This window comes from Uloborus diversus, chromosome 1, assembly GCF_026930045.1.
Source record: "Uloborus diversus isolate 005 chromosome 1, Udiv.v.3.1, whole genome shotgun sequence".
NCBI classification, from domain to species: domain Eukaryota; kingdom Metazoa; phylum Arthropoda; class Arachnida; order Araneae; family Uloboridae; genus Uloborus; species Uloborus diversus.
In genome coordinates, this window is record NC_072731.1 from 8,477,106 (window position 1) to 8,502,728 (window position 25,623).

At 31.1% G+C, this 25,623-nt stretch overlaps 1 protein-coding gene across 1 annotated transcript in view; it reads right to left on the reverse strand.

Moving 5' to 3' along the window:
- The window catches only part of LOC129234285 (sorting nexin-13-like), a 52,361-nt gene that overhangs the window by 25,579 nt on the left and 1,159 nt on the right, over positions 1 to 25,623 (reverse strand). Inside the window, exons 2-15 of the mRNA XM_054868280.1 lie at positions 25,007 to 25,116; positions 21,383 to 21,494; positions 18,935 to 19,024; positions 18,715 to 18,836; positions 16,546 to 16,661; positions 16,350 to 16,457; positions 15,972 to 16,060; positions 15,466 to 15,549; positions 9,767 to 9,908; positions 9,202 to 9,317; positions 4,507 to 4,609; positions 2,800 to 2,855; positions 1,604 to 1,726; positions 1,213 to 1,317 (exon numbers count right to left, since the gene is read on the reverse strand). Coding sequence (XP_054724255.1) covers positions 1,213 to 1,317; positions 1,604 to 1,726; positions 2,800 to 2,855; positions 4,507 to 4,609; positions 9,202 to 9,317; positions 9,767 to 9,908; positions 15,466 to 15,549; positions 15,972 to 16,060; positions 16,350 to 16,457; positions 16,546 to 16,661; positions 18,715 to 18,836; positions 18,935 to 19,024; positions 21,383 to 21,494; positions 25,007 to 25,116 — 1,476 coding nt within the window. The remainder of the gene's footprint in view (positions 1 to 1,212; positions 1,318 to 1,603; positions 1,727 to 2,799; positions 2,856 to 4,506; positions 4,610 to 9,201; positions 9,318 to 9,766; positions 9,909 to 15,465; positions 15,550 to 15,971; positions 16,061 to 16,349; positions 16,458 to 16,545; positions 16,662 to 18,714; positions 18,837 to 18,934; positions 19,025 to 21,382; positions 21,495 to 25,006; positions 25,117 to 25,623) is intronic.

Sequence of the window (25,623 nt, forward strand, 5' to 3'; positions counted from 1 at the left end):
TTTGAAAATTAAAAGTAAGGAGTTTTTAAGGAGTTCATTTTACTTTTTAGGGACTAGTTTCTTGTTTAAAGATGCATGTTTTAAAACGTATAAGGGGCATTCAAATGAAACGTGGTCACTAGCTTAAAGTGAAGGTTACGATTTTATTAACTCAAAAATAGTCACCTAAACTGTTAACACATTTATCCCATTGCAACACTAAGCGGTCAATTCCATCTTTGAAGAAGCTAGTAGGTTGCTATCGGGTCCAGGACTGTGTGTGTGTGTGTGAACCCAGTCACACACTTGGTCGTCCATTGTGATATCCGCGATATCCAGGTATCATCTGCAAATAGCTTGTTTTAGAGGTCCAAAAACTTGAAAGTCACATAGTGAAAGGTCTGCACGGTGGATGTTCCAGCTCCAGCATTTCCCACCGAAACTACTGCAATGTTGTCTTCACTGCATTGGCCGTATGTGGACGCCTTTGGACAACATGCCTGGCTGTTTCGACTAAATGGCTCGTCTAAGGCTCTGTAAAGTAGCTTGATAACACTGGGCATTGATGGTGATTCCTCGTTTCAGGAACTCAACAAGCAGTGGGCCCCCTCCCCGAGTGAGCCCTTGTGGTCAAAAAAGGACCTGTAGCGTAGTGGATGATAACTTGTGTGACCACCTTCTCTTTGGCGTTAGATCACTCACTGTGCAACATGAAAAGTTGCGCATGCGTCAGTCTCTCAAACAATATATGGTGTCTCCATACATGCAGTTACGTGGCATCCTCAAACATCTAAAGTGAACTTAGACGCAGTGACCTGGTTTCATTTGAATGAACCTTATATTTCAGAAAAATTATATACAACCCTTTCATTATTTATTTTGCTTTCATACAATACACTGACTGCACAAACATACTAAATTTATAGTAAAATATGCATTTCCTGCCTCTTGGACTTGAGCCGACCCAGAATCAAATTCAAATATAAGAGGGGGGGGGGGGGGTACCATTGAAATATATTTTCTTTTGAAATTAGCATAGAATGCTTTAAGTGACCCAAAAAAAAACATTAAAAAAAAATCATGCAAAAAAGATTTAAGAGAATTCAAACACTCACACTGGAAAAGGTTTTATTTCTCTTGATTTAGTGTATGGAGGGCATTAATTCAGATGCTCAGACTTTCATTACTTCATTTACGTGATATTAAACTTGATGGAGTATCAAGTCTCCTTACCTTTTCCTGCACTTCTTCAAAGCATGTTTCAGTAATATTTTCTGTTTTTATCCGAGAAAGTAGTTTCTTCAGCAATAGTTCATCTAAATTCACTTTTGAGGTAGCCTGTGTACATTTGAAGAAATGCAATAAAATCTTTTAAACCCATATTTTACTAACTATAAGTATTAAAGAATTTTTACTGAATAATGTATTCATCAAATGAATATTTGTATAAAATATGATTTTAACATTTTATTTTAAAACCGAAATGCATGCTATCAATCTTTAATGCATGAGAAGTTAATTGGCAAAGTATTTTGAACATTTTAAATGTTTTATTTTCTTTATCGTAATGAAAATTTTAAATTTGGAAACAGTCTTAAAAACAACATGAACTACAATAACTTACATTTGGACCTAAGTAGGAATCGAATATTTGTAAAGCCAAACTTCTCAATTTTTCTGAGACAGATTCTGCAGAGGCGTCATCATACCCATTATCATTTAACATTTCGACAGTAGTACGAAACCCCTTAAAAATAAAAATTATAATGAAGAAAAGTTTGCATAACAACCATGAAAAACAAGATTAGAAATAGTTGTTTGATTGCAAAATAGAGTTAAATTAGGCTTATATCTTTGAGGACACAGTTACAATAAAATTAAAACTTTCAAATGATACAAAATTTGTTAATTCTCATTAGGCATATAGGCATGTTTATTCATTACGACGTGAGCATAAACTAAAAGATATTAACATGGATACAAAGGTGTAATAATAAAGCATTTAATGACACACACAAATTTTTTTTAAATGAATTATTTGTTTTAGTAAATGTTTGAAGTAATGCTTAATTTCATTGCTTCTGATATTAATGTAAAACATTTGTGCCATACTTTGCGCCTTATATTTGGTACTTTATATTTACACTCAAACAGTGTCAAATTTTTCGGACCAAAACTCCATATTTTTTTCGCATGACTCCTTTAAATGCATATAGCTACTATATGCAATAAGTTGAGATAGACATGAGCATATCTCAAGAATTTGGGGTACTGCAATATCAGATTCTCTCAAGGAACTTTTATATGTTTTTCAATGAATAATTTAGAAGAAATGTACAAGAAATCTAAAATAGCAATCCTAAAATGCAAATATTTTGCCAGTTCTAGATTATCTCACAGACATTCATTTTTATCCTTCTGAAAACATAATGATACAAGTGAAAACTACGACTATATGAAATTGTGTTACATAAATATGCAAACATGTTGAACACTTTGGCTGCTAATCTTACGCTAGCACATGATGCAAAATGGTTATTAATGTAATTTTAAAAATACATTATATCCTTTGGCAAAAGGGCAACGTTTTGACAGCAAATGTTTAAAAAGCAAAGTATTTTGGAATGTGTCTTTGCACTTTCTCTCATATTTTTCAAACTATGTTTATAATAAAACAGTAAATTAACATGTTGTTCATTACTATTGAAAATAAAAGTATTCAACACAAGATTTGGTCATTTTTAATTATTTAAAAAAAAAAAAAAAAAAAAAAAAAACACACACACACACACAGACACACATAAAAATTGATGTTCTTACTTCAACATTATGATAAAAGAAGACGTATCCATCAGCCTCCATTCCAGTTAAATATTCTAAGAAAGAAAACATAAGTTATGTACCACAATCAAATTCACTTAGCTCAATGGAAGATATTGATACATTTTTTAAAGGAACAACCAAATATCAAGGTAAGAACAACAAAATATTATAAAGAGCTTTTCGCACACTAGAAAGAGATCAGATAACATAGAACACAAAACCGGTTAAGTTTTCAGAATAATAGCTAAAATGGTTGTTAAACTCCAGCACTGGGTTACCAGGTGAAAATTTTGGAAGCTAGTCGAACTGCTTCATGAAATTAGCCAAAAATAGCCAACCCGCAGAACAGTCGCTCTCCCTTCTAGATACTTGGGATGAATTTTTAATTGCAATTATGCTGAAATACTTATAAGACATTTCCTGCATTGTTACATGCAAGATTCATGGATTGTATTTTTAAATGATTTAATACATTTCTAAATCCACTAAATAATAGCTTTCATATTCTAAACCTTCTGATTATACTTAATCATGAATTCAAAAGTAATGTATATAAATAAAACAGAGAAAATTTGTGTATGTTCCCTATACAAATCCAGTTTATTTCGGATCTCGACCAAATTTGGCAGGGAGGTACTTGCACACCAAAGAAGGAATTTGTAGGAGGTTTTCGAACGCCAAAAAAGAAACGAACAGTTTGAGTTTTAATTTTAGGACCTGAAAATGCTATTTTTCTAATATGAAGGTGAAAATATGCTCACAAAAATTAGAATAAAATATCCACGGAAACCCCTGATTTTTCTGCATCATATGAAATAAGTTCCAGTGTTCCAAGGTAATTAGAATGCGAATTATAACTGTTTTTAATAAATTTCATGCTAAAATGTTGGTAAGCCTTCAATTAGAAATTTATTGTTGAACAATGCCTTTATTACAATTTGTTGCGGGAAGAAAATCATTGAGAAGAAAGATGTTGCCATTTTCTTTCTCAAATATGAACAAATCAACTTCTGGTTTTAGTTTAGAGGCTTTTCCCATAATCGGGGGATTTAAAATTTTCCTTTCGGGTTATTTTTCCACAATCTGTCAGGAAATTTTACAGATTTTTTCTGTTTAACGCTGATTGTTGAACATGTGTCACTTGACATAACTTTTATTTTCAAGGTAGGCCCTGCAAAGCGGGACAATGCAGCTAGTCCTAAATAAAAGTAGAAGCATGGCAGTATGAATGCTGATGTGTGTTATAAACATCTGCAATGTTTTCAAAATAAAATTATAGTGTAGTGTGAAAAAATTTTTTTTTGCTAATATACTAACATTCTGAGACAAATATGGGAAAATATAATTTATGTATTTTTTTGTATTCAACAACATACAACAAATTTTAAACTTATGGAACACATGTTCCATAGTCATTTCAGGGTTACGGGAAACATGGAATACAAATATACTATTTTCATTCAGTTATTCCTATCCAAAGAACTAAATAAATTTTAACAGCAAATATTGATGGTCATCCTTTTATAAACAGTTGATTTGTTTAGGTGCAACAACTACATAAGGTATACAGTATTAAGGGGTTATACAGTTTAGTAGCATCTTAAGTACTCAATTAAAAACATCCCCCATATTAAATACATAGATTAAAAGAAGTTAAAAGTTGCTGGATGCTTACAAAAAAAACAAATAAAAATAAATACTTACGAGTAAAGTAATCCAAAGCAATATTGTTATTTAAAATTACATCAAATGGCAATGAAATAAATTTCCTTGATGTAGAAACAGGAGCATCCACAGTATCATAATTCTAAAAATGAATAAAACATGGTTAATAAGATGATGAAAACGTTTAAAAGTCATTAAATCTTTTTCTCAAATAAAGTTATCTAATGCAAGTCGGGGGGGGGGGGGGAACTTTAGATTAAAAACTTAATACAATCTACAAATTCATAGTACAGTAACACCTGTTAATAGTAAAGTAGAAGGGACCTAACACAATTGTTATAGCAATAATTTTGTAATAAAAAGTTAAATAATGCACAGTTAACCTTGAAGGGGAAATGAAGGTATTCTTTTATAGCTGTAAATTTGCTATCAACCGGTGTGACTGTATATGGTTAAATTCTTTTCAAATATTTTCCAACTAATCATTTAAAGGGCATTAAGAGATAACCAATTACATTGTAACTATCTTTCAACTAAAATCTAAAAGCTATTGAAGAAAACCTACTTTGGAAAGCATTTTATATTGTGCTTACATAAATACAGAACCTAGCAAATTTTTTTAAAAATCTTACAAATTACTCAAAATAAATTTACAGAAACCATTTCCTTCAAATACAGAAAAATAAACTGTTACAAGTAAGTAAAACTAACATCTGCTTTTATTTACCACTGTCCAAATAGGATTTTGTAAACATGAGTTTTAGACAAGTATAGTCTCTCACTCCAAGGAACATATTCGGCAAAAATAAGGGAATGTAGAGTATTCCTTAAATAAGGAGGTGAAAATGAAAATAATTTAAGAGTGAAAAAAGATGGTGCTGCTCTAACCTCATTAAGTGGGATAACAAGGGATTTTTGTTTAAGTTTTGAAAAAGTTAGCAGGCGTTTTGGTGTAAAGAAATTATGCACGCTTCAGAAAATTTGACGTATTGCATTTTGGTCCACCTTTAGAGTAGGACAAATGTACATAATGTATACTGCTAACCCTTAAATGCATCGTTTTGTCTTTTGGCAACCTACCCAATTTAGTCTTCTAAAATATTAGAAAAAATTGAAACTGTGTAGTTTCCAATAACTAAGAAAATGCTCACTATAGATGCTACTACAGTCAAACCTCGTTATCGTGACACTCAGATTTCATGACACTCCGGATGTCACTTCACTTTTTTAAAGTTCTGAAATAATGCCATATAATATTAATGTAAAAAGGCATTGGATTTTACGACAGATTTTTTCATGCAACTCTGGTTACGACGATGCTTTGAGCTGCGCAAACTGGATCAAATATTTCCTTGCAATTGAAAAATTTTCAATAAAGTAATGAAGACATCTAGAAATGTTTGTTGTAGGATCTTTGGACTCTGACAAGAGATTTGACCAGGCATGACACCTCGAGAATGGGGTGGGGGGAGGGGGCGAGTAGATAAGTTCAGTAAGGTACAGGTTTCTGACTTTGACAAGAGGGACAATAGAGAGGAATTCAAAGCAGGTGGCCTGTAATCAGGGTTGCCACTCAATTTTGGAAAAAAAATTCCCTGTGTTTTCCCTGTATGAAAATAAAACATTACAAACGAGCGAGCACTGATTATTTGGAAAAGAACATTAACATCTTGATAATTTCACCACAGGGTAAAAAAACGAAACACAAATTTCTAAACAAATAAGGGAAAATAAATACGAATTCATAATAACTGAAATAATAGCATGGTGGTTGAATATATTCAACTTTTTATTCAAAAAAAAAAAAAAAACTTCTCTTAGCCATGGACCTAAAAGTGCATAAGTGACCCAGAACAGTGATTATTGACGACTAATTTCATACACTCTAAATTATCATGAAATTCAAGATTCTATTTTTATGATAAATATTTTAATATTTACTTTAAAAAAACTTTCAAGCAAAATTACCATTTTTTATTTTACTTTATTTCTGAATTTTATTAATATTCTCATTATAATTATTACTATTTATTTAATTTTTGGTAGTTTATATATTTGGGAATTGATTTTTGTAACTTTATTTTAAGAAGGAAAAAAAATTCCCTGTATTTTAAAGGTTTTTGAGGAAATTTTCGAAATTCCCTGGATTTTCCCTGTTTTTTTGTTGATTTTTGAATTTCCTGTGTTTTCCCTGTTTCTTCAGGTTTCCCTGTGGCGTGGAAACCCTGGTAATACTACTGGACGAGGGAAACAGCAGGAAAAGAGAAAGACTATAGCTACGTTAAGCTGTAGGTGGTCACAACTTTCTTCCATGAGAGAAAAAGAGATAAGGGGCTCCTCATTAGATTGAAAAGGGACACGCAGCACTTAAAGTGGATAAAAAGATTATAAAGGGTTTTTTCACCTTTGAAAGGTGAAAAGGCTTAGCCGTCAAAATGTAATCAAATTGTGGACAAAAAAGAAGAGTTTTGAATTGGTTTCTTTCTTGCTGGCAATTTTGTGGAAGAAGGAGTGTGACAAATGTTATTAAAAAATTTATCAAACATTTTATTGAAAAGTATTGTAGAATTGAAAAAAAAAGTGAAAGTTTTTTTTTTCTTGAATAATTTTTGTTATATTTACCAATAATTTAAATTTACATTAGTTAAATCTATTTAAAAACATAAACAGTATTGATTTCTTCATTAAATCTAATTTTATGGTTAACTAATGTTTAATTATGAATTTTTAAACTATCCCGGTTATGACGTCGCTCTGGCTATAAAGACACTTTGTTGAATGTCCCAAAGGTGTCGTGATAACGAGGTTCGACTGTAAATCAATTTTAAATGTGTAAATGTATCAATCTGATTGAAAACAAAAAAAAGATTCCTTTTTTTTTGGAATTCACAAATGTAGGACTTTTTAAAAAAAGTTTAGTGAGCTTGAAAATGTGCACTCTTAATCCTATGACAAATAAAATGTTACTACTACTAAATAATAAGGAGTTTTCACAATTTTTATCATTGTTTTGGGACATTTCATGGTAAATTATTTAATTATTTTTCAGTTAAAGTTAAATGCTGCCGAGTGATTTTTTAGCCCTAAACCATACCTAAATTAAACCGATTTTTAGAAGTATTTTTCTCATAATTTGAACAAAATTTTAAAGGCAAGGAACATATGAGGCAGTGAGAAGCAAAGGGTGGACATTTACAAGTTTTGAGTAAAATGCTTTTAAAGATCAGATCCTGGGTAGACTTCCATTGAAAGGTTTTTCTAAATCATGCTGTCTAGCAGCACCTATCAGGGCTACTAGTACCATCTCTTGCCCCCAAGACAGAGGAGAGGTTCACCTACCATGTGTACTGTTTATCTCCAAATTTTTAATTTTGGGACTTTCATACCTTTGCTTCTCACTGCATCATATTTAAAAGTGTTTTTATCAAACTTAACAATAAATGAAAATTTAAATTCTAGAAAAAAATCATTTTACTAAAATTTAAATCACAAAAATGAATCCTTCTCATGTATGCAAATGGTAAATTTCTGATCTTAAACACATACATTGCATTTTGCTTTCATCAAACTTTTTATTTGCAACAAACATTACACAATATGTTCCCAATTTCTCTCTGAAAGTCGAGTCAGTTTGTATGTAAGTAACAAATTAATTTAAGAGGCAAATAAATCTAAGAATTGCCCCTTACAAATATGGTAAAATCACAAAAAATTCTATGAAAACTCAGAAAATTTACATAAATAGAATTTCAAAATACAAAAACTCCTTTTAAATATCTGTTAAGTGTTCTGGGCTGTTGTGTGTTTTTTTTTTAATTATTATTTAGAAAAACGCCCCATCAAGGTATGATGGGTAAAAATTGCTCCTACATTTGAACCAAGCAATTGCCTGTTTGGTGATATTTTGATAGTTGAAATTGTAACCCTCACTGCAGAGAATTACCCAAGCTCCAGTAGGTAGCGTTCATTGCTGACCATTTTTTCGTTTCTTCATTCCCATGAAATGACACAGTCTTACCAGTAAAACAATTAAGTTACTGGATCGAGTTCAGCCCTGCCTTTCCCTGCATGTTAAACATTAGAAAAACATATTACCAAATTATCATGTCATGGTGCGAGTTTCATTGTTGAAACATGCGCGTTACTCGATCATCGGCTATTATATATATGAGGATTATGGTTATTATTCTTATTTTTAAACTTGTTTTCAATTGAGTAGAGTAACTTAGTAATATTCATAACACATTTAGAATGTCTTATTTGTTCTTTAAAAGTGTAAAACTTAGCATGCAAAATATATCTCTTTTTCACAAATTTTCTAATAAGATAGCTCATGATCAAACATCAAGATTGTTGATGATTAAAACAAAAATTACAAGGCAGTGCACAATAATGTTCAAAACTGGGAAGAAGATATGATTGTTTAAGTTTATCAAGGAAGAAAACAAGCAAATGTGTTATAAATTAAATAGTTAATAATGTTATAAATGACTTGGTTTTATTCAAGTATCAGTGACTATTTAAAAACTAGAAAGTTAAATTCATGATTTGATTCAAAGTGCCATCTGAATTTACTTTTTATTAAAACAAGCTCAAAAATAAAAAAGAGAAGCATTGATTAAAATATTCAAATCGTCTCTTTTTCAGAGCTTGAATAGCCAAGAAACATCAATGACTATATTGGCAAATTACATAAATTCATTTTAATAAAAGAATTTATAGAATAATGAGTACCAAGTAAAATTCTGCAGAGTCAATATCCAACTGTTTAGAAATTCCATGCAATCTCTCAAGACGTTGGTTAGCAACTGCTTGTATAAAATGAATACTTTTGATGAATTTCTTCATTTCTGTAGAAAAAACTGCATTACTTCATCAATTTTAAATTATAATACATAAAAAATTCTAAATTGTTTCTTAGAGAAAATATATAAAGGACATTAATACCCTCCCCCTCTCAATAACATTCTACATTTGTAGTTTGATTCTAGGCTGCTGAATGTTTAAGTAGGCACACATGCATAACAAAATAACAATTTTATAAACATTATAAATCATTATTTACTTAATGCAATTGACGTAATATTCTTAAAAGCAAAAAACAAAAAAATGTAGTATTAAAAATTAAGCACTAATAATTATTTTCTATAAAACTTAACTTTCATGCAACACATGGCATTATTTCATGAATTCAAACACAACAAGTCAGACTTAATGTTAGAACATCATTAACATTAACAAAAATCTAAGTGGAGCAATGAAAACATTTTTGCATGCACATACTCTTTGTTCAACATACCATCTTTGTCTCCACTATCTTTAGAATTTTGTACTTTCAACTCGTGCTTTGCAATTTGTTGAAAAGCAACTAACTCATCTTCACTCTCAGTTCGCCTCAGAACACTTAGTAGAGCTTTATTATTTATTTGGTAATCTTTACACTAAATCAAGAACAAAAGAGGAAATTACATTAAAATTTAATACACAAATCTCGCATTACATATTTCACAACTTCTAACAATGAAAATTGCATAAGTATTGATTAAAAAAAGTAATGATTAAAAAAGATGTATGTGTAAAACTTTCAATTTCAATGACCTTCCATTTGTAAACAAATGACAATATTAAATATAATTTTTTTCAAATAATTTATATGCTAGCACAAGGGTTCTCAAACTTTTTCGGCTCGCGGCACCCCTTGAAGAATTAGAACTTTCTCATGGCACCCCAGACCATCTTTATTTTTGAGGTAAGTGCACCAAATAAGACCACCGTGAGGTTCATAATCTAGTATCTTGCTCATTTATGAGTGAATTAGCTCCAGCTTTTGAATGCTCATCAGATGACTCAGAAAAACTAAGAAAAAATTAAACAAGTGAAAATTTAAGTGTTTTTTTAGCAGTTTTAACAAAGAAAGACGGTTTAGCCTTATTAGGAACATAAATTAGGTTTCAAGAACAATAAATAACTTTTTTCATTCTAGTAACCTACAGTGATCCATGTCAAAACGAAACATGGGTGCCCATATGCAAAATTGTAAGTGGGGGCTCAGATATTTTAACCATGGTTTAGCATGATATTTTCCCCATGAAAACCAATTTCAGGACAGATTAGAGTCATTAAAATTTGACATTTTTAATAACTTATTCATTTATGGCAGGAGAAGAATTTTTACATTTTTACAAAGAAAAAAAATACTAAAAGCAAGGAAGTTTTAATTTCTAAGGAGGGGCTCGAGCCCCCCCCCCCCCCCCCGCTGCCCCCCTATATGGGCGTCCTTGAAACGAAACTTACCATAAAATAAGGTCAGAAAGTTTTGGCATCAGTCTTCTGTAATAACTTTTGCTACCAGTTTTCTGATGCCTGGTAATTAGAAACTGATTGTTGATAACACTTTATAATCAAATGTTTCTGATGACGATGAAGTTACGATCCAACAAATTTTTACTATGCTACATTAATGAGGATATGACCTCATTGGTGTAGATGACCTTATTATGCACCCTCACCCCTTTAAATATATATTGATACAAAGGAAACTTTGCAGCACCCTTCGTTTCTTTCTACAACTCCCTAGGGTGCTGCAGCACCCAGTTTGAGAACTCCTGTGCTAGCAGTAATAAATATTCTGAAATGTTGAATACAGCATGGGGAGGGTGTCCTGAAATGGCCTGATGGTTTTCGAAAATTAACAATTGGAAAACATTTATGACTTTTGAAAAATTGTGAAACAAATTCATGCGACAAGCCACAAATTTTTATCCTAGAGTTCTTGATTTTAGTAAAAAATAATTTCTATGCATGGCGTGGCAGACTGTAAGTGCATAAACTAAAGAAAAGCAATTAAAAACCACATCCAGACCCCGAAGTGCTTTTTTTGGGGGAAAAAGTAGGAAATAAGGAATCAAAAATTTAAAAAGTAGGAAAAAAATCACTTAAAAAAGTAGAAAAAAATAGGAAGAGATTCGACTACACATTTAATTTTATTTCTAATTTAAAATAAACTTACAGTATTTTTGATTTAAGACTGTTCCAAAAATTAACTAAAAGTACTTTTGAAGGGAATTAATGAAAGACTGAGTCGCAAAAAAAAAAGTAAATAAATAAATAAAACTAAAGAAAAAAGCTGACAATCATCAGTACGGAAAATAAACTGGTGTAAACAAAGATATTAATTACAAATATATGAAAATAAAATCCAAACAAAGAAACACCTTTCAACAATACAGTAAATAAAATTTTTAAATGTGAAAAAATAAAATACAACATAGCGACCTCAAAAATAAATAAATAAATAAATAAATAACAAAACTCATATTTTAGTGCAATAAAACCATATTTTTAAAGATTTGTTTTGTCAAAAACGAAAACATTCCTTCGAAAGCATCCATTTATCATTTGAAAATATTAATACTCAGCAGCTGACATGCATTCTTGCATAAAGAGGAGCAGATATTTGAAAAAGGAAAAAGACTGAAAATGCAGAACTAAAATAAATTTGTTTTTAAATATGGGACATAAAATTTATAATAAAATAATTAAACTTAATAAATAACAAAATAAGTAAACTAAAGGGTTTGTATAAATATGTTACGTATTTTTAGCATTCAACATAAATTTTTGTTTCAGGCACGTCATTTATGGGGGTCAGTTGGGTTAATTTCTCTCTTCCCTGACTTTGGGAAATTAATGCTTAACTACCTATACAAATTTGTGCGGTTTCTGTTGTTTTCAGATAAATTTGCATTTAGTATACATCCTTCGCTATCCACCCCGGAGGAAAAAATCAAAATGACGGGCCAGTTTTATTTTTAATCAAGCAATAAAAACGAATATTGTTTTGATTTTTCACATCCTTCTTGTTCCAAAATTTTTGCCAAGGAGAAAATAAAGGAAAAATCCATGCATGGTAAATATAACATTTTAATCAAAGACAAATATCAGTAACTAATGTTTCTCTGTGCATAAAAGGGAAGGCATATAGTTTCTCTCAATCCTTCGAACACAACAAAAAAATTCATTCAGAAATTGTTCACGAAATTGAGAGTGAGGGGGGAGCACCTGGCATCAAATATCTACACATATCTCTTTCTCCCCCTCCCTCCCTTAAATCAGACGTTCTGAGTACAATACCTTGCAGCAGATAAGCAGCATCGGTATAATTGTCGCACCCCGAAAAGAGTAAGAGTCTGTTAAAAAAAAATTTTAAATGCTCAGAAATGCCGCATTGCCATAAACGCAGCACATAAAAATGATGAGCAACTCATCGATATTGATGATATATCAGAGTAGAAAATACCCATTAAAAAGAAAAAATATACAGTACATATTTGCTTGTGGCTCTATCCCCCAGCTTTTAAAAATGTGAAGAAATAAAACCGGAATCTCACATTTAAATTGATTTCCGATTTTTCACCAAAAATCGGGAGCGTTTTGCCTATTTAGGTTTTGCCGCTTTTTTTTGCAAATACTCTTTGCAAGGAAAGAAAATGAAATTGTATTAATTTTATAATCATGTTAAGATTTAGAATGAAAAATACTCATATTTATGCATGAAAAAACTTGGTTTCCGCGATTATTTTTGAAGTGGTTCGTTTTAGCAAATTTCTGTTATCTGTTGCTTTTATTTTGTACTAGCATCAATAAAATATGTACAGTGTACAGGTTTTTCATTTTTTGCTTCCTAACGTTCCTTTTAAGGTTTTACATTGCCTTTCTGTTTAAATAGAGCTCCATTTAACTTGTAATCAACTATACAACTTGGAGAGTAGAAAATTATAGACTTTTCCCTTTTCCCGCACTTTTTAAACAGTCGACTGTTTACTTTAATTAAAGCTTTTAATTGACGGGTAAATATTATGTAATTGCATCAGAATGTGCCAGTATCTATTTCTTTATTGCTTCGTTAAAACAGTAGGACTGAAGTCGGGCGATAAAAAGAAAAGTCGATCATAAACGTCGCAATGGCAAAATAGTCACTTACGAAAATTTAACTTTTAATCACGCAAACGTCGCGGTCTTCCTTCCAGAAATTATTGTAGTCAGTCAATGAAAAGCTCAGGATCAGCTTGTTTCTTTTGCTTTTCAAAATTAAAACATGCAGAAAATTATTGGTGCGGCATTGTAAAAATAAGAATCAATGCACGAATAGAAGTGCTACACTAAAGAAAGAAAAAGTAGGAAAAAAAGGAAAAAGTAGGAAAATAAGGAGAGAGCTCTAAAAAGTAGGAAAAATAGGAACTCTTCGGGGTCTGCACATCACAATACTTCAAAATTTTTAATGAATGAAAGTACATTTCAACACTTCCAAAGTGTCCACCATCAGTTGCAATTACATGTCAGTAGATTAATCAGTTTTCAAACAATTATAATGGGAAAATTCTGGAAGAAAATTCCTGAAGCAAATTCATGGTACTATGAGACAAGTGATAACCTTTTTCTCCCATTATTTCTGGTTCCATTCAATTGTTCTCTGAGGAGGCAGTTCTGCAACATCCCCAAACACTTAAGAAGAAATTATCAGCGATGAATGTGCATTTATTTCATTGGAACTTTGATCAGGAAATGAGTTTAACTTTGTCCTCTGATTCCGACATTGATTGAACAGAGGATGGACATTTTGAAAATATTGCTATGTAATTTTATTCATTAAAAATTTTGAAAAATTTTCATGTAATTTTCCATTTCCTTTTTTTTTATTCATTGGCTAACCAGTTATAGTGTCCTCCATTGGAAAATTTTAAAAGTAAAATCAGGAAAAGTGAGAGTAGAAATATGTTCCCTGTCACATGAATTTTTTTGCAGTTGTTTTAACCTTAACCATTTTCGTGCTATGAATTTTTGAAAACCATCAGTCTATTTCAGAACAACCTGCATGTCGAACGACTTATGATATTACATGCAACACATTGACAGCCCAGTCACGACATCCACAGATTGCAGTTTCGCCCTTGTTACGGGCTCATTAGTCTGGAATATTCAATAACCAAGCTGGAGGAAGATGCCATCTCATTGAAGCTGAGAGTGCCAACAAAAGAGGTATCAGCACACTGGGGTGCTAAATTAACTTTAGACACCAGTTTGTTGGTTTAGTTAGTGGGGCTCGACCAATGGGCTGATGTTTCAAACATGGCTGATGGAAAAATCTAAATAAGGACAGCCGAAATACAGGTTTCCAATATTTTTTAAAGAACAAAAAAGCATTCAGTATGTTGTAGAAACCAAAGGTAAGGCACATTTAAAAAACTGAATGGATAGATAAATTTGATAGCTAAAGCCTCCGACACATTCATATTTCTTATTTTTTACACGCAAATGTTATGTCAAAAATCACAGCAAAGTAGGAAAAAATACATGGGCCGCAGAAATATTTTTCTTACAGAAGAAAAGATAAAAGAAAGGAATTTAAAGTACTGTAATGACGAGTCACACCATTACTCTAGTAGTTAAATGCTCAAAGGTAAAAGAAGTAAAACAAAACTTCAGCTAGAGATTTCAATAAAAAAAAACATAAAAATAGAAATCTAAAATATTACTATTGAAAAGCATAACTTTTAAATGTTTTTGGAAAAGAAAACTTTAGGAAGTTTTCTTACAAAATTTTCACTGACAATAAATAAAAATAGGTTTGCAGTCAAGGAGGGCCCAGGGAAGTGGTTCTTGAATTCAATCTTTTCCTTAGTGGTCCCAATCGTGGCCTGAAATTATATTTTTGGAACTTCAGTTTTGAAAAAGTGGGGCTTTCAGTTTTAAATGATGAGTTTTATTTTTCAAACATATTTCTTTTTCGAGAATAAGCAAGAGTTCCATCATATTAACTGGATTAAAATAGAAAGTGGGAGCTCAGATTCCCCTAGTATGAACCCTAGCAATGGATGGAACACATACATAACTAGGGGAAAAAGTAAGCTGAGAGTTTAAGAAAACATTACTAGTAAAAGTGTTTCCTAAACAAATATGTTCATTGATCAACTTCATATTAATAAATTCATAACTTACCAGCCAAATTAAATTTTGATTAATAACATCAGGATCAGCAAATTGTTTGATTATAGGTTCCAGCAAAGCACATAACAAAACCTCCTAAAAAATTTAAAAAGTTTACTGTTATAGAAAAAGAAAGAAATCACACATACTCAGTAATCAAAAAGTTCATTTGCTCAGATCAGAATTCTAATTTTAAGCAACATGTGAACTTAAAAAAAATAATTTTACAACAATTTTTAATGAATAGGTTAAATTTTGTCTATACTTCAAGTGGTATACATTAGAATATGATGCAATGTAAATTCTTTTTTGAAAATTCCAGTTAAAATCAAGATTAAACTATTTGAAACAATTAAATTTTGAATGATGTATAATAAGAATTACATTCTTATGCAGTAATTGCTCTTTTTAAGTTTTTATTGTACTTCAAACAGTTAAACAATAAACAAGGCCAGAGCTTAAAAAAATAAACAAAAGCCTTCAAGAACATCATTAAAAACAATGGAAATCGAACTTACTCTTAAAAAATGCTTAAATATTTTATTGCCGAGATCTTCAGGTGGAAGTAGGAAGAATAAAATAGTATCACAAATGTACTGCAGATATCCTAAAAAATAAATAAATAAAGTTGAAAGTACTTACCAATTGATGATTGATAGATCTGATAATAAATTAAAAAAAGTATTCTTGCTATATAACATTTGAATAAACTATGGAAACAATAAATTACCAGCCAATCTATAACATTTGTCTAACTTTGAACAAAAGCCTTAAAAAAACATATCTAATTATTTTCTTTGTGGGTCTGATTAAGAACATCAAATTATTACTTTGAAACAAAAATATTGCAATGAAGAAAGTAAGTTTTAAAGAAATCTAAAGAGAAAATGAATAACCTCTTTGACTTTCTTCTGTTGTACATACGCTTTCTCTACAAATGTTTGTATCTAAGGTAGACTCAAGCTCAAAAAAGACAGATTCAATTGTAGAATTCATGTTGTTCTCTGAAAAAAAAAAGAAAAATTAGATTTTGCGTAAACCATATTGAACATGAGGAAACTTAAAAGAAAGCATGCTTCCTGTATTACTTACTTTCCTTTTGTTGTTTTCGAAATTTAGCTTCAGCTAGTCTGTACAATCTCAAATGAGTTGTAAAATCTTCAACAACTTTCTGTGTGATGAATTTTAACCAATTAACTTCTTTTGAACTAAAGTTTAAAAATAAACAAATTATTATTTTGAAAAGATTGGAGAAATATTAATATATTTTTCACTTACCACACATTAAAATACTCCATTTATTTGAAAGTTATTATTTTTATTCACATTACACATGGCAAGTTCATTTTTAGCGATTTCTTTTTAAGCAACAGTAGTTTAATCACCCGTAGAAGAAAAAAACAACAATAAGATCACAATTAAATTCTTAAGAACTCCGAGTTTACTATTTACTTAAAGATTTCCAAGTGAAGAGTGTTTCTAAATATTTATGCATGAATTGTTAATTATTTTATATTTAGCTCAAGTGCACACATGTTAAAGATATTGTCTAAGTTTTCCAAATCTATTTACACAAGTGTAATACTTTTACATACATATTTGCACTTTATCTTAAGAATTTCAAAATTTGTCATTTGATTATTTCTTATTGCTAATGTAAACCACTTTTGCGAAAAGGTCTTTGAGTGCTTTGAAAAGAATGAAGTCATACATCAAAGTAAATTATTAAGAGATTTTAAACTAATTAGCAAGGAATCGGTTTCAAAAATTACACTAGCAGTTGATTTAAATCCTTTAATAAATTTCTTTCATACTCTGTATACCCATTTTCATTTCTTTGCATGTTATTATTATCATCATTATGCTTACCATCATTATAACAATAATAGTAATAAATATGTAGTACTTATTATTAGTTAAGCAAATCTTTTGAAATTGTTATTGTGAGTAGCAAAATTTAACCACATAGTTGTAGATCAAAACAGCATGCAAAGAAAAAAGCTTTAAAAACCAAACTGAATGAGGAATTGAAAGCTATAATTTGAAATGAATTTTTTGTAGCTCATTTTATAAGATGCTTTAGTGCCATGACAATTGGTCAAAACAGTGATCAATGAAAAGTAACTGCGCTGAAACAGAGGCCGACAAAAATTGTAACATCTGAGAAGTCGGCGAAACATTTTAAGTGCCACACAAATGAGTTCTCAGATTTTAGTTCTGAAAGAACCGGTCTTTAAGGTATTTTTTAGCACTTGGTACCTGTTTATGAATGATTAGATTTAAATGGCAGTAAGGGGAAAAAACAGTTCTAAATAAATGATGATTTGAATAACATCTTTCAATTTTGTGACGGTTTAGCTTAAAAAGTTAGAACAATATTGAACTTTTTCTCCTTTGTTTTTTGAAAAATAGATAATGAGAGATGCTCAGAGAAATATCCTCATATGATTTGCATAAACAGATTCATCGAGATTTTTCTGACATATTTGTAAAAAGTAACAAAAAAAGTTTATGCTTTTATAAAATCTGAATACTTCATTCAGGAGAACACATATTTTTGAAAAGAAAAACACTTCTTAAATCCTTTTCAAGCATGCAGAAATTTTACAATGCTTTTGCTTTTTGGAAAGTACCTCTCTTTTGCATTAATTTTTGGTATAAAGAAAGCAGTGGGGGTATTTATATTAACTGACAAATAATCAAAATATTTTATGCTAAAATATGATGAGAAAATGAAAACTCAACAAAACATATCAGGGGTTAATTTGTATAGGAGCTCAGCACCTTTACCTTTTCAATTTGGTGTAGATTTTTTAATATTATACAGAATCGAGGCTATTTGGGTATATTTTTTTTGAAAACTAGAAGGTTTTGTAAGTTTTTTTTCTTTTATATGACACATTAACAAATGCTTAAGTTTAAATTCTAACAGACCAATTCCCTCTAAATATACTAACCAAATTTTTAACTGCACCACAGACAAATTTAAGTATGATTGAGATATTTTGCACTCTTACTGATGAATAAGGATAGCTAAGGATAATTTAAAAATCAAAACATTTTCACTACACATCTGAGTTTCATTAAGTTTTCAAATAAACAATAAATTATTAATAACTAACTTTGCTTTGGAATTGATTACTACTTATAATTTACTACTTAATATGAAAATGTAACCCAAAGCAACAAGCAGAAGAGACACATATCTATGTAACGGCATTAGGAGAATCGTGACCTTATCTTAAGAAACAAAGGCAATACCTGTTAGAAAAGCTAATGATCACCTTCTTACACATTTCATTGAACCTCATAATGAATTCTTCATCTGCAGACACTTTGAAGTACCAAGACAGAATGAAATCTCGGAGGATGTATGAAAGCATCTAGAAGACAAATTAATTTTTAGTAACTAGGAAAAATGAATTGAATTTATTCACATTGATTTGATGTTTTCTTCATTTATTTATTTATTGTTGCTTACTTCTTTAATTTGACAATCAATTTCATTGGACCCAGTAAGGCGTTGGTCATGTTTTGAAAATGTCCGAGGTTTCTCTAATAGTACTTCGACCTAAACAAGAAATTGAAACAATCAGGTTGTTTATTATTGTTTTTTTTTTTGGGGGGGGGGGGGAGGGAGGGGGTTGTTAAATAAATTGAGAAAACAAATTGTCCAGGCAAAAGAGAACATATCCCAACCTAGTTCATGCAAAAAAAAAAGAAAAAAAAATACGTATTCAATAAGTTCAATCAAAAAATTATGGATCCAATCGTAATGTTTAATGATTATATAATTAGCATATTTCTATCAAAACATGATGTAAAACATTAACATTAGGTGCAAACTGAACAATATTAACCTTTTGCTGGTGTCAAGTCCAACATTAAATAAATAATAGTTTTTCATGTTTTCCTGAAAGTTTTTTTTTTAAATGGACCTGTTTGCTTTTGTATGGCACCTCCTCATTTTAATATGAAGAGAAAATTGTTAACAATTGCTAAAATATCCACAGCAATTAAGCAAGTATTGTATGATAGCATTGAAAGAACATTCTAGTATTTTCTATTTAGGAATATTCTAGTGTTCTTGGGGTCATCCACAGCCAGAGCTTGACTAAAGTTTTTGAAGACACTGAGCACGAAATTTTTTTGGTGCTCCCCCTCCACCCAAAGATTATTTTACATGTAGAAGCAGTAAAATATCTTGATACTTGCGTATTAACATATCTGTACTAAATTTGGTGGTACCTTATATTACAAAAATTAGAAGTGACAAAGTATTACGATAACTATTCATGATGATATAAGATGTATTCAAACTTTGCCCGTTGGAAAAAGATATTAATATCAAAATTATCCATGGGAAAACAAAAAAGTGTTGTAAATAAAGAACAAACTTGAGTGGTTTTGGGATTAGTGAAAATGATTAAATTTTTAAAGTTTTTTTTTTTTCTAAATTTGATATTTACCTTTTGTTATAGTGCGATATGGAATGAGTTCAAAATTAAAAACTTACCTACGGATTTGGTGCCCCCCAAATGTTGGTGACCGAGCCCATGCCCCATGCGCTAATCTGGCCCTGTCCACAGCTTTTACTTATCTGTTAGGTTTGAAATATTACAATAATACATCAGATTCAAAATGTCCCCAAGCTAGGCAAAATTTTGGCGATTTTTTTCCGAATGTGGCACCAAAAATTATGCCAACTTGTCAATATCTTAAATTTCAGATGAAGGAACAATGTCAAAGATGCATAGCAGGCAAAATCAACACACACGTAAAATTTTAAGAACAAAGGCAATTTTTAGAGAAAATTAATGGAATAAACGCCAACAAGATCACAACTTATTTAACACATAAAAATAATTTAGAAAACTTGTAACAATATCTTATTTCAATTTTTTCTTACGTGCTTGCCAGCCTTTTTTACATGTTTGAGGAACAAAACAATACATAGCGAAATGAAAGTAAAATAGTTTAAAAATTCAGAAATTCTAAAAAAGTCAAATGCAGTGAAACCTGTGTAAGTTGACCACTGGCAGTGCATTATTTTAATGGTCAACTTAGGAAGGTGGTAAACTTACAGAGGTTGATACACACATAGGACTAATTGTGTTCCTGATTAAGGCGGGCAACTTACAAGGGTGGTCGTCAACTCTATAGGTTTTACTGTATTTCCAATTTTTAAAAAACGCCTATAACTAGTTGCAGCAATTCCTCGTTTTAACTGCCAAGCTCAAATGTGACAGCAACTTCTGGGTTCAAGGGGTTTAAAAAATTAAATGAATCTCAGAGAGAAGAAAAGGGTGGGAGGATTGCACTTTCCTGGGTTGATTTGACAGAAACCTTGACAGCTCACGAATAGTGGTTCATCCCTTGTGTGATTTTATGGTCATATAATGCATTAATGTGCTTTATGACTGCTTAAACTAAAGTGTTCAATTAAGGTTATACAATTACACTTTACTTTAAGTAATCATAAATCACATTAATGTTTTATGATTGTTCATTATGTATATATGAAACAAAATTTATACATATAAATGGAGCCAACGAACAGAAGGACAATTTTTGAAGAACAACGTTTTAATGCAATTAATAGCAGATACATAATCTGAATTCAAATATGCTAAAAACTTACTTTTCATATAAAATTCACCTTATATAGTTTTCTCAGCTTAAACTAAGGTTTTCAAGTTTTCGACAGATTATACCAGTTTTCAATAGCTCTAACAAGTTATCTGATCAAAAACCAGTTTTTGACTTTGAAATACCGTTCCTGCTTTTAAGTTAATTTTGTATTCTTAAACATAATCCCTGCTTGGCACTAGAAAGGATCTACAGGAACAGATTGTCCAACCACAGATGTTTTCAAATTTTATTGTAATTAATAACAATCTGATTAGAAAACTATTTACAAAATAACTACCTTTTTAATGCCTTCAAAGGGGACTCGATTTTGTAGCTGTGGATTTTTGATGGAGTGTTCAAACTGCTTATGTACTTTACTAACTGGACTGGAAAATAATATTATTAAAAATCTAGAAAGAAAAAAACATAAATAGTTAAAAAGCATTCACTATAAAACAACAACTTCAGAACAAGATTACAATGTAGGTATCATAAAAAAGAAACTAAATTGCCAGCGATATGTATACGTAAAATACAATAAATAATTCATATAGCGAAAGATTCACTAGAAATTTCAACCAGTAATAGAATTTATGACAAATAAGTAAGCTAAAAATATTGTACATAAGTGCATTAAATTGCTCATGTGCATTGTGCAACTTCTTGCATTTAGTTTTAAATTACTTTTGTTTAACTCATGGAGTCGGATTCAAATGTGTGCAATAAATATCATGCAGTGACAAGCACTAAGAAATATTTATTTTTCTTGCACCAAAAACATAGAAAGTTATTTAGCGGGTATATTTAGGACCTCACATATCTCCTCTACAAGAAAAAAGACTCATCAACTGGATCATCTAGACAGGCTTTCTTCGGGACACACCATTCATTTTCTGTGGACTTCAGCACACATAGGAGTTGATGGTAATGAGAGAGCCTGGTCAAGTCTGCTTCTGAAGAAGAGGTGTGCTCTAGTGGGGATAACACATTCAATCATATTTCCAGGATTGCCAACTGCTCTGCAAAAAAGGCGAAACTCCGCAAAAAGTTATTTTGGTCGGTACTTCCCGTTCGAAAGGTTTCAAGCTTAAATTTTGCTATTTTTTCATAAAATATGGCAAATGAAAGATGCTCAAACTCAAAGGTTGAAATAGTTTTTAAAGCTGCTTTATTAATTTAAAAATAATTATTTTTAATACTTGTGCTGTGCTTGGAATATGATTTATTAAAGTGATAAACCAGTTTTAGATAAGTGGTTTTAGGTATTTTTATTGATTTTTATACAAAGTACCAAACTGCTCCGCAAAATTTTAAATTGCTCCTCAAAATCACCACAGATGCTCCTCAGATTGTTTCTAGAATGTTAGCAACTGTATTTCCTCTCTTGTGGAGACTGAGCTAATCCCCCCACTCCAAAGGGAGAATTCTTTCGAAACACCAGTGGTAATTTCAAGAAGTTTGGATCAATCTAAGATCCTAACAAACTGCTTATATACTGTTGGCCTTATCAGAGCCCTCACTTTTCAGCAGGGTCACAAATCTTCCCTGAATGCCATTGGTGCAGTGATGACAGGGCCTCTCCTACCCATTTCTTAGATAGTTAAGGCTTCACAGAAAGAAAAAAAAAAATTTGAATTTTGACATCTTGAATTCAAATTATGTTTTTCGCAATCATGTGTTTGCATGTGTACAGGCATGTGTGTGTGTAAGTGTGTGTTTGTGTTTGTGTGCAGGCATGCATGTGTGTGTAGGCGTTTGTGTCTGTGTGCAGGCATGAGTGTGTGGGTATGTGTGTATATGTTTGTATAAGTGTGTCAGTGTGTAGGCATGCGTGTGTGTATGTATGCGTGTAGGATATGGACGCAACCTCTGGAGACGGTTTTCGCTAGAGGAGCAGCATTGTGAGGTGCGACACCCGGTCGAAGGGTGGTGCTGGCAGAGGGAGGCGGGGGAAATAAAATGATAGCACGCCAAAAACAGTCAAATGAGAACAATAAGCAATCGTGATTGCTCAAAAAAAAAAAAAAAAACAACAAGGTCCATCCACTACTGTTGCTGGACTTTCTTCATATATTTAAGTTCATTCAGATTGTCTGAATCTAACATTAGGAACAATAAAATCAACGACAAGAAAAATTGCGCCTCAGAGTCATATCTGTGGATAGAAATGCATTTCTTTCATTTACATTCACCAGCATCACTCAGTATGTTTTATTGTCATACGTTTCCGATTGGGTTCACACTCCTCCTTCCAATCAGCGGACACCTTATGCAACATTCACATTGCGTCCGCACACCCGTCACCGACGTATAGTTTTCTCCCTAAAACCAGTTTTCGGCCGGCGTTGCCATGACAGCAAGCCGTATTGTGCGGGACCCGTCAACGTGCCTAGAAGCCAGTTATCTGACGGCTCTGACGTCCGTAGAGTTGGGAGTCGCATTTCATTGGTCTCCACGAGATGAGCGCGCTCTCGCTATTGGGTGAGAGTTTCGACATGTGCTTTACGCGCGTTCGAATGTATGAATGCTTCCCCCTGTTCGGAAAACATAAGTGTGTCCGCTTGACGGAGCGAACGTGATGTGCGGACGCTGTTTGAATGTTGCATTACACAGTGAGACTTCTACAATAGCCGTTCATTTAATTTTCAAAATTAAAATTACTTAAGTATGACACTTTTTGAAATAATGATTTGAGAAACATGATTCTCATTACTGGGTTGCCACTCCATTCTGGGAAAAAAATTCCCTGTGTTTTCCCTGTATGAATATGGAGCATTATAAGCGAGCGAACACTAATATTTGGAAAATAACATTAATATTCTGATAGTTTTATCACAAGAGGAAAATAACAAATAATTAAAATAACAGGAAATAAAGTATAATTTATTATAACTGAAATAGCACGGCGATTGCCTTTATTAAAAAAATAGGATTTCTTTTTATTATTCATTACTTGGACCTTATAAGATAAAAAATGCAAAAGCAGAACATATTGATCACTAATTTCATGCTCTCTAAATTTAATTAGCATGAAATTCAAGACTCATGCCTAAATAAAACAATAAATTATTTTTGCTTTTAAAAGACTTTATTTAAAAAATTATTTAATATTAATATTTATTTAAAAAAAATTATTGCCATTTTTTATTTTGTTTATGATTTTTCTAAAAATTATTATTATTTTGGTAGTTTATATATTTGAGCATTGATTTTTGAAACTTCAATTTAAAAAAATATATAAATTCCCAGCATTTTTCAGGTTTTTAAAGAATATTTCAAAATTCCCTGTATTTTCCCTGTTTTTCTGTTGATTTTTGAACTCCCTATACTTTCCCTGTTTCTTCAGGTTTCCCTGTGGTGTGGCAATCCTGCATTATTCAACCTGGAAAACTGCACCTCAGTCGTCAGTGTTGGTTATAAAAATTTTGAGAAAATACAGTTGAATAATCAGAATGACAAATTCAAGAAGAAATTTGATAAAGCAAAGTTGGAGAAAGATAAAAAAATGTCGAGTATAAGAAAAAAAAAGAAAAAAAAACTGCTTTAACAGTGACAACACAATGATAAAATTTTGTCAGACACATTTTCAGCTTAACAAGAACGAAAATCCATCACAAGATGTCATATATTATTTTATTGGTTTGCAAGGGAAAGAAAAAAAAAGAGGAGGCAATGAGGGTTTGTATGTATTACAATTACAACAATTGTACCTAAATGATATAACTGATGAGTGTCAACATTTCTTTGGGAAAGTTAGTAAGGTTTAGCAAAATTGCTCTGTGAAAAGTATCAGTGAGCATAAAATTATTTGCCACAAAATAACATGTTTTACTTGTAACAATATTTTTCATATAAGAAGAAATATAGTTGTGTTTGATAGATAAGTTTTGTTTAAAATGATAAAATACTGAACACTTCTTACCCAACCAAGAACAAAGCAACTGATAAAACTGCTACACAACACATCCAAAATCCAAAAGTTGAAATGCTCAACAGCATTACCAAAAGAAGCCAAAATATCTTGGAAGCCATCTGGAACGAAAAAACAATTATTTTAGATATGGAGACAAAGCAAAGGAATATCTATCATGAATCTATCCATAATGTGTCTAAATGTGAGTAAGTAAATGATTAACTTCAGAATTCAAGAAGAAAAACATTAATGTTTTTAGACATTGATTATTTCTATTTAGTTAGTTTAGTTTTATAACGTGTTCGTACTGATACGGTTTTAGTCATTCCTTCTAGTCAGAATAGATTCAAGTCAATAACCAAAAGTAACTAAAAATAATTGCTATTAAGCACTGATGGGTCATTAAAAATTCCAATTAAATATAAATTACGTTTTTCACAACTAAACATTTTTTAGGGAAAAATGTACATATTATTGAAAGTATACTAATTGAACTGCAAAAAATTTGAAATTTTGATCACTGCTGGTGCAGTGATGCCATACAATGGGGGTTTTATAAAGATTTTTTTTCCTGTAAATATTGCTGGGTTTAAATGAATGTTACAAGGAGCCATTATTACTTTTTA